The sequence below is a fragment of the Cyprinus carpio genome, chromosome B3, assembly GCF_018340385.1.
Source record: "Cyprinus carpio isolate SPL01 chromosome B3, ASM1834038v1, whole genome shotgun sequence".
Lineage (NCBI taxonomy): Eukaryota > Metazoa > Chordata > Actinopteri > Cypriniformes > Cyprinidae > Cyprinus > Cyprinus carpio.
In genome coordinates, this window is record NC_056599.1 from 29,621,374 (window position 1) to 29,635,113 (window position 13,740).

The 13,740-nt window shown below is 37.1% G+C and overlaps 1 protein-coding gene across 2 annotated transcripts in view; it reads left to right on the plus strand.

Annotated features, from left to right (window-relative positions):
* Nucleotides 1-12,106, plus strand: part of LOC109076672 (protein shisa-9) — a 69,131-nt gene extending 57,025 nt beyond the window's left edge. Inside the window, exons 4-5 of one of the 2 annotated variants that reach the window (XM_042720672.1) lie at nucleotides 3,167-3,277; nucleotides 8,081-12,106. In XM_042720672.1, coding sequence (XP_042576606.1) covers nucleotides 3,167-3,277; nucleotides 8,081-8,547 — 578 coding nt within the window. In that variant the 3' untranslated portion in view covers nucleotides 8,548-12,106. The remainder of the gene's footprint in view (nucleotides 1-3,166; nucleotides 3,278-8,080) is intronic. The other variant, XM_042720673.1, reaches the window with a different exon arrangement.
* Nucleotides 12,107-13,740: the final 1,634 nt, after the last annotated feature.

A 13,740-nucleotide genomic window follows, 5' to 3' on the forward strand; every position in this document is an offset into this window, starting at 1 on the left:
TTGACAAGGAGGACATGGGTCTAAATCAGCCAGGCTTTACTACAAAGACACACACTGTGCAAGAGACATAAAGTAATACGTCTTTAAGTTGCATAAAACATGCCGTACATAAAATATACAAGGCATTTTAATGCACATAGCTCCAGTATGCTTATTGATCAATACAACTCTGCACATATGATGAAGAAACAGCTCTTTAGCTATGAATCTATTCACAATAAACAGCATCAGTCAGGTTCTGGAAATGCTTCTGCTGAAGTCATAAGTGAGTGTAATCACAACTTTTAAATATAAGCAAACTTGTGTTTGTTTTTGCTTTTTATGGCAAATTCTAGGTGTTGAGCAATACTATCCGTAAATCTGAAAAGAAAGCAAGCCACCAATAAAGCCATAAACATAATTAAAAAGTATTTATTTATCATTTTTAAATTGATCAGAATGCATCAGGCTGCATAACAAATAAACACACAAATACATGCAGAAACTACTATAGAAATCTGACAGCAGATCTGGACCGGAGGACTAACACTAAGTGGTAACATTCTTTTTATAATGCTATGTGTGATTGTGTGCGCATGATTAACCCTTTTCAAATGTGTCAGACAGTGTCAATAAACACAATATGTGTGTCGACACAATATGGACCTGACATAATCCATGATCTGCATCCATTTGCTGTGATATAACCTGAGTGTTTAATTGCAGGTACTGTATGTGGCATAACGATCCGTCCTGCCACTCTAAAGCACACATATGCACTAACACTAACACTAACATATATACGTTAAGTGCACATACACACACAAGCACAAAGTGATCTGACAGAATCAGGTCAGTGACCACACACCCCAGCCCAAAGGGGAGGACACAGGAAATGTGTCCTAAATAACCTTTAGTGACCTCTGCACAGCGTACAGACAGCAGACTGTCGGATATACAGCAGTCTATCATGCATCCGCCTCAGAAATGGTAATTAATGACACACATGCACAAACATTCCCATCTTTATCTCAGCTGTTTCTACTAGACAGCAGTAACCTTTTCTCCTGAGAAAAAGATGCCAATGAGTTTCAAATGAGATCTCAACAATGTCTCAAAGATCTACACGACCCACAGTCTGAAGAAAGATCCACAAATCAAAGAAATCTATTTTACTAGAAGTGGAAATCGTGGAATTTCTGATTTAATTGTGTAATCTACAGTGATGTCCATTCGATATCATTATTAATATAAATAGTCCCACATTAAATGATGTTAAAAACATAGTCACGTACCTTTGTATTTTTGATCTTTAAACACGTTTCTGCTTGTGATTCATGCTGAAGATGGTTGGATTTGGTTGAAACGTGTTTTTGAACTGCAGTACCTGTGAAGAAAATGAATGGGTGGAAAAAAAACAAACATCCAGAACCAAAACTGCTGAAAAGTTGGTGGGTGTTCACTGTCCTTTATATGAACTCATCCATTTCTTACCGAATTCTTCCAAGACCAACTGATCTGAGGCTTTGCTGTCACATTAATTTTGCAGCTTGTATTATGTTTCAACAACTGTCTCAATTGTTTTATTTCTCAAAAGGGATTACTGTTTTCCAGTTTAAAATATATAGAAAAATCTTTAAACAAGAATTATTTTTGAGCAGTGACATTTCAGAGATATTAATACTGTTATCACTGTATGTATACTTTGTCACATATTTTGGTAGATTTTGTTTTCCCTTTTTCTAACTTGTTTATACATGAAACGAATAAATCCGCCAGTGCATTAAGACAAAATACATATGCACCAACCCTGTAAAGCCTGATTTATGAAAGAATAGTCATAAAAATCAAACTCTATTGGAGTTTATTGAATCTTTAGACAAAATATTAACTCTAAAAAAGTTTGCATATGTGTTTTTGCATACGAGTATCATATCCGATGGCTCATTTAGTATGACATAGGAAGCTCATATTCAATTTTATACAGAGGCTCAGACTGAGCAAAAATATGCCATTTGGCGCAGTTGCTGATATTTACAGTATATGGGCAAAAATGGAAATAAAATGAAATTCTGGTTGCTTAATTGTGAAAATTAGATGCAGTTTAATGTAAACCAGTAAGATAGCAGACTATGTACATATCAGTTGTCACTTTATATCTCTATAGTCAGATGAAAATTAAATGCTTAGTTTTATAATCAAAGTTCTGTACTTTGTACTTTTTATTATGGGGACAAAACACATAATGCAATGCAATAAAATGCTGATTGAGAGATGAACAAATAAATGTTCCTCAAAAACTTGATGCATTATGTTTGATAATATTCATACTTAAATATGATTTATCTAAAAATGATGTGTGGACCAACTGAAGTTGCTTCAGTTCAGCAATTGTTCATCTTGAAATATATATTAAAGTTATTCTTACATTTACTTTACAAAAATCATTAAAGATTTCACACCAAAAAAACACATGATGTGGTTTCAGAATGATACTAGCTAATAAAAAAGTATAAACTAGACAGAAGACGTAGCAAATTATGTACGACAGGTTTCAAGTTTTTGATCATGTTGATCATTTAGAGGCCTTTTAAAAGTTGAATATCAAATATGATACAGTAAGCTTTATAGAGTTAAAGATACTGTTATTTCTCTAAAAACTAGTCTTAATATCTTACGCATTGCCAATTCTCAAGTAAATTAATCTTGTTTTAAGGATCGTTACAGCTATTTTTACTGAGAAGAATGTCAAAAAAGCCTAATTAAAAAACTTTTAGCAGTGTACTTGCATAAAACATAACTAAGAACTTCATTAAGATTGCAATGTTATGCAACAGCAGCCTACACACATTTATACAACAGACACTTTTATTTAAAGTCACGAAGTCATTCCAAGCTATAAATAGCATTAGTTCATGTGTTCACTAAGAACTGAACCCACGACCTTGACGCTCTACAGGAACCTCTGAGCTATAAGACTCATGCATGTCCTTCATTCCTCTTTACTCGCTGAAATTAACGGCAGACTTTCTCCTTTACTGTATAATCACATGCACTCATCTCTCTTTAAATATGCTGACTTCCCTTTTATTAACACACCCCTCCTCCTTGTGTCCCTTTCTCTCCTCTTTGCTCCCTCGTTCCTCTCTGTCCTCCTTCTCCTCCTGTGCTTTCTCTCTTCCTTTAGAGCATAACCACCTGAATAACGTCACGTTTCCTTCTTTGAGTCCCGCAATGGCTTTGTCCCAGCCTCACAACAACCTGGGCTACAACAAATACTCCTCTCTCAAGACCATGGGTAAGATGCACGCACAAACAGCTGTCACATCTTGTAACGCACACCATAAACGCCACACATGTTCATCAAGGTCACTTTACCCACAACCACTGATTACCATTGCAAATCATTCACAGTGTCATTGACTGCAGGGGAAACACAATGTAATCACTTATGCAAATATCACCTCTCAGATCAAGAGGGAAAAAACCCTGACATGTCATTAGAATCACAGGCGGGCTTTCTCGGGAGCGTGTAGTGTACACATGCGGATATGATAATAATGGACACAAACGCATGCCAAGTAGTGTGGCCTTATCAATCACAGTATGACTCCAAACACAGAGGGGCCTGTTCACTAAACAGCCACGCTAGCGTTCGTTCTTAGTGCATTACCCCCGAGACACATATAAATACACACTCGCTGAGAACCAGGGGCTGATGGGAAATCAGTTGAAATGTACTAATATGTTCTATACATGAAATTAAGGAAAAATATATACCATATGCTGCTGGAACAACAGCATAAAAAACAGATTCAAGGACACTAGAGCTTTGATTTTCAAAGAATATTTAGAAATATACTACATTGTTTACCTGGTTGTACCAAGAAAAGAATAATAAAAAAAAGAATTATAAAATCATAAAACAAAAGAAATATAGTTCAGTTTAGGGTTGGTGAAGTTTTTTTTTTTTTATATATATATGTTTTTTTTTATGTTTATGTTCACCAGGGTTGCATTTATTTGATCAAAAATGCAGTAAAACAGTGATATTGTGAAGTATAACTACCATTTCAAATTGCCGTTTTCTGTTTAAATATATATTTAACATGCAATTTATTCCTATAATAATTTACAGTCTTCAGTGTCACATGATGCTTCAGAAATAATTTAAATTTTCTGATATGTTGCTCCAGAAACATTATTAATTATTAATGTTGAATTTTTATTTTTCTAATTCTTAATATTCTTGAAATATATTATATTATTTTTCAATTCTTAATATTTTTGTGTAAACAATGATAATTCTTTTCAGGATTTTTAAAGAAAAGAAAGTTCAAAAGAACAGCATTTATTTGAAATAGAAATCTTTTGTAAACAATACTCTAAATGTCTTTCCATTAACTTTGTTCTTTACATTAACTTTTTTACCAATTAAATGCATCCTAGCTGAAGTACTGAGTATTTATTTATTTATTTTTGGTTTAAATCGTACTGACCCCAAATTTTTGAACAGTAGTATATACTACAAATCTTCTTTCCAGTGTATGGGAAGGTTATTTGAAACTACTTTGCTATGCTTCAGCATACAAACACATAATTTTAAGTCATTTAACAAAATAAATGAACAGTTAACCTAAAATGTAAATTCTATTATCATTTACTCACCCTCCTCATCTTTTTGTCTTTTGTGAAACAAAAAAATAGGTAATTTTAAAAGCCATTAACGTGTAGTTAAGTGTACTTAATTTGCTTAACTATCCAAACTACATATGATTGTTTGGATACACTCTCAATATTAAGATTGTCACTGAGGCTGTACCCTTAAAAGAACTACTTTGTATCTTATTTATGTCTAAAAGCTTCACAGTAGTTCATTAAGGGTTCTTACTGTAATTCTATGTATATTTAAAACTTAGATATACATAATGATTTATACTGTATACATCATTTTCTACTTCAAAACTTGCTGTCTTGACATAAGAATTAACATACCCTAGAGGTCTGTTGAACATCTCAGGAAGCCTAATTGTGACAAATTCTGGTCTTTTCAGCTCACAACAAAAAATGGCACTGCATGATGGTATTAAGAGAAAACTTCTAGTCAATACACAATGCATGTTGAGAAAGCTGTTTCTAATCTGGCACTAGAACAGTGTTGATAAGGATACATTTACAATTCAATACTATTCAAATAATACACAATTTTAAAATAAATTTTCACAAATCAATAAGAAATAGTTTTCTATTGTGGGATCTAACTAACACATTGTTTCTGTTGCACATATTTAACCCACATCAAAGAGATATGAAAAGATAAAATTATGGTGCATGCAGTCTCTAGCATGGTGTCTTCTGTTGGATTATTGCATTTGGAAAGCTTGAGTTGGATCAGCCCTGACTGCGCTGGCAAAGAGAGCGGATGGGGAGAGTTCAGCAGGGCAAGTGGAGGGAAAGATGAGAGGATGACGGGAGAAAAGGAGGAGGAACATGCACATGGGGAGGGGGTGTAATGAATAGGGTTGGAGCCAACTTGTGGCAGGTGCTTAAGACAGGTTCCCAGCACCGTCTTAATGAAAGAATAACGATCGGAGACAGACAGACAGATATAGAGAGAGGCAAACTAAATTAAACAGAGAAAGTTGTGAAGGAAGAAACAAGGGCCAAGAAGGAGACATAAGAAAGATGAGAGAAATAGTATGGTAAGAAAGGAAGAGAAGAAATGGACAGAGAGGCTGTTGGTACATTTACCGTCTGTTCATTAGTTAGATACATATGTTCAGTCTCTGAGCACTTCCTGTGTGTGACATCATCAGGCCGTTATGTCACATTCTCTCCTGTTGCAGTGCCTGAATGCCCCTTAGGACCAAACACACACACACACACACACACACACACACACACACACACAAAATGTGTGTGTGTCTATCATCTCATTGACTACTGTTGTATTCATACTGAGGTAACAATGTGATCAATATCCTAATCCTAACACTCCTTTAAACCTTTTTGCAATTTTACATTTTATTACAATATTTTGTAATGTCTACAAATACATTTTCCCCATAAAGTCCCAAAAAAGGCAAAATGACTCGAACACATATGCACATATGATAAAATAATAACTAAAGACTAACCATAATCTTAACCTTTGCACTAAAATAATTTTTTTGCAGCGATAAAGTAAAAAATTTAATAATGATAATACTGTACATCTCTGTCTAGATAGAATCTTTTTCAGGCTAGTTGTGTATATGGCATAAGTGTGTGTGTGTGTGTGTGTGTGTGTTAAATCTGTTCCTCTCTTGCTCATTATCAGGGTAATACATCTTGGTGTCCTTCTCTTTAAACATACTCCCTAAATAATTCATGCCTACTCAATGCACACTGCCCACATTACTATTCACTGGACCTTCACTGGAAGTGAATTCACTTCAGCTGAATTGTGTTTCTTTAGATCCTCTCTTCTCCTTCAAATTCAAATCAAAACACTCCTGAATTAAAAAGCACATGAATGTGCTAATGGACGTGCACACTTAAAAACATAATATGAGCTAATCTAAAAGCATTAGCAAATTACTGCTTGATTCACTATCTGCAGGAACAAATTAACATCCTCATTTGGGTACATTTTGTCATATTTCTACTCACAGATTTTGTCACTTCTTCAAACACGTACGACATGTTGTGCTGAGACATGGCTATGGCCCTCAGCATGTTGCAACATCCCTAAAACCCCTTCAGGTTGCATTCTGACCTTCTAAGCTGATTGTAATGCTAACTGACATTCACTCATGCACACTACAAACAGTGAGCTTGTCCATACTGATGTGGTCAAAAAGAATCATAACAGTAGCTGATATTGCCAAGTTACCCCAATTTTACTTTAGTGACTACAGTATTTTGGCAGAAACAATGATTGCCACCGGGCCAGGATGTAGTTTGAGATCACATGTACACATACAGTGAAATTATGCTACATGCTTGTATGCCTTGTCAGCAGGTCCTCGCCTCATGCATTAGCCATGACTCAATCAATATCGAGAAAGGACAGTATAGGAAGTCAGGATGGAAAACATGAAAAAGGAGACAAAAATGACAAAACAGTGAAGCAAGGTTGTTTATGTCTGAGGGCAGTGAAGCGTGTGGCCTGTCTATAGCTTGCAGCACTAAGCAGAGATGGGCTTATTTGACGAGACAAGCTAAAAGGCTAACTCTGCTCTGTCAACGATGCTAACATGCTAACCCACACAAACCTATAAAAGAATAAAACTACCAGCTTGTCTTATACCATTCGTAACCTTTACTGGCGCCTATCACATATGTACCTAACTTTTACCAAGCCACTGTAAATATCACTACTCAAAATATTACACACAATAGTGCATAATAATTATAGTTCTGCATTTATAACTGCAGCTTCTGTAGTGAGATAACCACAGTAAACACCAGGTAAAACTGTGGATCATTGCTCCAAGCAAGTATAAAACATTTCACTAAAGTGCCTTTTGGTTTCATTTGGGAAATGTTGCAGTACAACATTTAAAAAAACGTTCCAGAACCTGCCTAGTCGGTTGTCCTTAAGGGTCAATATATCACCTTTTAACCATACAAACAAAACCAGATCAAACTGCAAACCATTCTACTGTCTCCTTTCATTTATGTGCATCTCCTCTTCACTGGACATTCCTTGCATCGATCCTTTCAAACAGAGTCCTGCCTCAGGACACATATAATTCATATTTCATCATGACCATGATGTGAACAGCCACAGCTCCCTAAAGTCATTGTATGTACGTGCATGCATGCATGCATGCGTGTGTGTGTGTGTGTGTGTGTGTGTGTGTGTGTGTGTGTGTGTGTGGTGTGACGTAAAAAAGAGCTGAGGGCATCCTCATATCACGCTTGATCACCCTCTGCTCCACGTGTTTTACTCATTAGATCCTCTAAACAATAAATATAGTCAAATACATTAGGTTTGTACACAGTAGGGTTTGTGAGTGTAGAAGCAACACTATTAAATGAACGTATTGCATACTTGTCACAATGTTAGCCTCTTTATTTCTAACTGTTTGTTTTTTCCTGCCCTTTCTCTCTGCAGATATTACAGCAAGGGATTACTACCCCAAGAGCTACCCCATGATGGATTACGCACACCGCCAATCCTCGCCTGCAACCTTCCAGCCTATTGCTTTCCACCCAAAAGACAAACCCTTTCTTCCCCCTCCGGACATCCATACTCCTTTGACCATCACCATTACGTCAGCTCAAGTCCCCAAGCCCAAGATCTCCAAGACTAACACCCACCCGCTCACCTCGAGCTCAGCCTTTAAAGTTTGGGACCCTAACAAGAGCCATGTCCAACATCAGGTCCCTCTCATGATGCAGCCACAGCCACCTCTGTCCCAACCAAACAGTCGGCGCCAGGCCTTCTCCAACAAGCGTCAGTTTAGCATTGAGACTCTTCCAGAGTTGTTCACTCAGCCTCTGGGGTATGGACAGTCTCCGCACCTCCTCCCAAAACACAAGGGACTGCCCACGAACAGCAAAACAGAAGTGACGGTCTGAGGGGAAGCCTGAAAAGGATACAAACACAAGAAAGCATGATTTTGATTAGACAACCGGATGTGAAAGCTTCTACACATGTGCTTCAGTTATATTTATAGTATATTTCTTCCTTATATTTGTTTTGGACTAGATTTATATTCATCGTACTAAAATACAAAGAACTAAAGGGGAAAATGATCTTGATTCTGATTCTTGATGGCCCTTGAATCCCTGGTGATCCTACCTCCCCTCTAAAATTCTGACCTGTTGTTCTTGTACTGCTGGCCTTCAGATGTCTCTTGTGGCCCAGACCCATGTGTCCGATAGCAAAGGGCAGGAGCCTTGCACCTCAGGAGCCTTCACACCCTTCTGGACAAGGCCATTGTGCTGTCAGCTTCCATCAGCCAAGAGCTGCCACACAGTGAGATATTATTCCGACAATTCTAGACCACTGAGGACAAAGAACAGCGAGGAAGCATACGGAAGGGGACAGAAAAGAAACCAAGGTGCCCCTTGAGAGGGAAAGAGAGTTTCAAGTGTTGTGATGTCTAAGGGTTTGTTATTTCAGTCAACGGATAAGGGTCTATGTGAATTTGGCAAAGACCAATGTCCCTAGGTCTCTTTACCTCAACACCATCATCAAAGGATGCATTCCAGCACTTGTCCAAGGAGCAAACCGCCAACATCAAGTCATAGCTATTCTGGCTGTTTCTATTTCAAACTCTTGTTTGAGACACAGCACAGGTAAAGACAAGGTCGATAAGTCAGTCTCTGTTACAGACAGAACTCAAGAGAGACATTTCAGGGGACGACAGTCGCCTGCAGAGATGAGGTGCCATGGTGACGGAGGAGGTGAACAAATCCGGCAATGTCATAAGTAGCACTGCTAAAACAACTTTGCTAAATTCACCCATGTGTATTCTTTGCAATATCTGTCAAACAGCATGCTTCCTTTGAATACTTCTGAATGTAAATAATTATCCTTTTGGTGAAAGCAAGAACCTTTTAGACCAATGATTTGTTGGCGAAATCAAGCATGTAGCAGCAATACCTACACCCTATTGTAGCATCCTAATGGGCATGAGAAATCTAGTGGTGGACATCAGTTTGAAAGTAAAGAGTTTAGGTGTCTTGAGAGTTGCCCTAGAGACCAAGGAAAATGGTAGCAATACTAGGCCTATCCATCCTCTCCTGCCTGGGGCCAAATGACTGATGGACACAGCTGTCAAACTCACTCTCTCTCTGCTGTTCCAAGCTGTTCCCTGGCAGGCGTTTGGCTGCCACACTGCCACAGAACAGCAGGGGGCGCTGTAATTGATGACGGCCTGCTTCTAATACAGCAGATCCAAAATATGTTCTCCCATACTGCCTGTAGATACGTCTTTCTTGTCTGACTTATCTTTTTTCATTGACAACGGATCTGAATGGAGAGTTATGGTTATTGACCCACAGAAATGTCTGATGGTAACCTCTTGCTTTACATAACAATAACGCATCTGTTTACCAAGCAAATGGTTGTGTCTAAAAAGTAGCACACTTTGTTTGAATAGCCTTGTGAGATTTTACAGGCCAATGACATCTGATGTACAAGCCACATAGGGACTATAAAAGAGTGTGAAATGTTCAGTGGAACTGCTTGCAAATAAAATGGCAGTATTGTGAGAGACAGAAAAGGATTATTAAATTCGGAAGGAGGATGCAACGCACTCGTAATGGTACAAAGTGTTCCTTTCTTTGCATTAGATCACATTATAGTCATTGCAGTACATGTTACGGCAGTTGGGTCTGTAATGAACTATAAAGAAAGGACGAAAAAAGAAAGAAAAAAGTAGCTCTCTCTCTTTATATCCTCACTAGCTTCATTTTGGAGATAATTTCTACTTGTGGACCAACTCCAGGGACAGCAGTTCCAAAAATATGACAACAATTACAGTTACAGCATGTTCCTGGATGGCTATTTTCAACCGTTGAATTGATGCGAGGATGTATCAACATGCTCTCTTGGGTCAGCATCAAGTCAAACTATCCTGAGCTACAGTGATGCTTCGTTCTGTTTCGGTGGCAATGGCTGCAGGGTGTCATTGGGTTTCAGGGGCAAACCCTGGAGGACAGACACGGCTGTCAGACTCTCCTGGCACAGAGATGTCAAGTGATGCCAAGGTGAGCCAGCTACACAGCCCTCTGCCTGAAATGGAGCCACTTTGTCAGCCGGGAGGTCATGAAGTCTGTCTTTGAGGAATGCCAGAAAAGAGCAGAGCAGATTTAGCTTTTGACAAACCACAGTGACAAGATCTCTGGCTCGATCATCTTAAACCTATTGTCCAGGAATAAACTTTGACATTAACTCAATAAAGCACTGGATTGGTCAGTTAACTACTTAATTCCAAAGTTTAAGGACTATAAAGTGAAATCAAAAGAGGTTGCGTGCATTCACATCCGTTACAAAGAAACACAAGGTGTAAATATCTACTTTCGAATTCCTTCGGTGTGAAGAATCATTTCCAGTGGTTATTTTAAACCACCTAAATAAGCTGAATGACTGTTGTTTCAGATTTCTTCTTAAAATGAAAGCGTTCTACCTGTGATGTGAATGCCACCGGGTAGAATTTTATCTTTAGCAATACATGATGTACTTTTTACTGTTTATGTACTATTTGCAATGTCGTCTTTTTTGTATCGTAAGTGTAATTGGAATCAAAGTCGAGCCTGCCGCAGTTGACAACCATTTGACGGAGATGAAGTGCTTCCGAATTTTAACACCCTTCTCACCTTCCTTACTAACTTAAAAGATGTCTTGCCATATTTGAAGCTTGCGCTATATGTATAAAGCCTATAATTTTTAAAAGATGTATTATAACCAATGCTTGAATGACATATTAGTTGCCAATTCAGAGACATGTAATATGTATATTGGAGAATCACATTGTTCCCATTTGTTTGGTGGCTCCATTCGTTTGGTGGTATGTTTGACCGATCTAATCTTATGCACTATTCTAAGCTGTACCTTTTCTGTATGTATAATTAGGATGAATTCTACTAAGGGCTTTAAAAGAGGTATGTGATCTTAATAGGAGTTGCCTGCGTTCAAGATGGAAAGGATTAGTTTTTCCCAATGCAATGACAGGGAGTACAGTTGCTTGTGTCGGAGTGGAAAAAGTTCACTAGGGTAAACTATAACAAGAGGTTGTGAAAGTGATGCTCTGTCCTGTGATCAAAATTTTAGTCTTTTTTTTTTGCCACAACACACTTTGTGTGTGTTTGTGTATTACTCTCCATCACAAAGCAAAAATTATGTTCCCTCTTTGAGAAAACGGTACTTTTCTTGTTTGAACCCCCAAAAGACATGCAAAAACATGTTAAGGACATACGAGAGCTCATTACAGAAGTGGAAAAGACAACTGCTCTAAGTTTGAACTTACCAGCATTAAAGGAAATCCAAAGCCAGCTACAGCAATTGCAGATTGATCCTAATTAAAAGCCACTGGTTGCATCATTGATAAAGAGAATGACAGAAAGACTAATTAGGCTTGCCTGTTGACTTAAACAAGGCCAGTTTTTTTTTTTTTTTTTTTTTTTTTTTTTTACAGCAACACTAGAATTGAGAAATATCTCCTGTCATGTTTCTTATGTTTTACATGTTTACTGATTATATATGCCCATTTATTCATACATCAGGGTTAAAAGAGCAAAAAGTTAAATATATAAATATTGTGTAAAAATGTATGTATATGATGTGAATATAAAGTAGCATTAGTTCACAGCCTTTCACAACTACAAACACAAATTAAAGCTGAGGATTTGACATTGTAAACACAGTGTTTAGTGTAACTCTCCCAAAGGCTTTTCTAGGTGCAGCCTGCTCACGTTACCCCATGTCCTAACTAGGTGCGATGCAACACATTTCCAAGTAATTTATTTGTCCAAAATGCCATGCAATCATAGAAGTGACAGCTTGGTTTATGGACATTCAACATTTAATTCGAAGCAAAAAAAAAAATTTATTGTAAGTTTTAAAATGGGAAAAAGAGATGATACTTTCTTTTGAAGCAGTTAGGTTCTCACACCAGGAAGCATTGCAAATGATGTAATAAAATGAGCATTCAGCAAACAGCATACATAAAACTTTAATTACATCATTAGCAGGGCTTTGTGGGATCACTGGGAATTTTACTTCCTTTTGCGCTCTAGCAGGATTTTGGACCAGTAAGCAAGAAACTGTGGGCTACCCAAAACAGTGCTATAACAGAAGTCATGCCGGGTTAGGACAGAGTTGTTCACTTTAATAAATAAATAGCCCACTATACTATTTTTATTCCTTTTATACACAGCTCTCCATCATCAGCATTCACTCTGTCTTTTCCACTCATCCTAGCCTCCTCCTCTGACTCTTCAAGGCTCAATGGACGTTCACACTGACTGTGATTAAACTGTTGGAGGACACAGAGTCTACCCTTTCTGCATTCTCTACATGCTAGTGGCCATATTACATGGCTTATTTGCATAAAATTGACCTTTATCTGACTTTATTTTTATTGCATCAATAGTTGTTGTCACTTGTGCCACCCATAAATTGGCAACACTTGATAAAAAGGAAAAGGCACTGTCAGTGTGTACATCCAGACACTTTTCATCTTTTTAATCTTGAAACTGACATAAATTTACACGCAGGGCCTGTAGAGGGGTGTAAGAAGTACTGACAAATTATACTTTAGTATGGGTACTGTGACAGCATTTTACTTCATTAGCCAAAAATATACTTACAAATATACTCAAGGGAAAGAAAGAAAAATCTGCATTTGCATTACAGTTCAAACATTTATTTAAAATAAATAAATCAATAAACATTAGTACTTTTGTACAGCAAGGACACATTCAGTTGTTCAAAAGTTACAGTAAAGACATATGTTACAATTGATTTCTTCAAATAAATGCTTTTCTTTTGAACTTTGTTAATCACAAACAAACAAAAAAGTTTCTTGAGCACAAAACCACCAATAAGAATGATTTCTGAAGGACCATGTGACACTGAAGCCTGAAGTAATGATTCTGAAAATTAGCTTTGCCATCATTAAAATCAATTTTATTAATAATAAAAAAAATCTTAAATAAATTCTAAAATATATTAATAAAGAAAACAGTTATTTCAAATTGTAATTATATTTTACAATATTACTGTTTTTACTGCAATTTTAATCAAATAAATGCAGCCTTGAA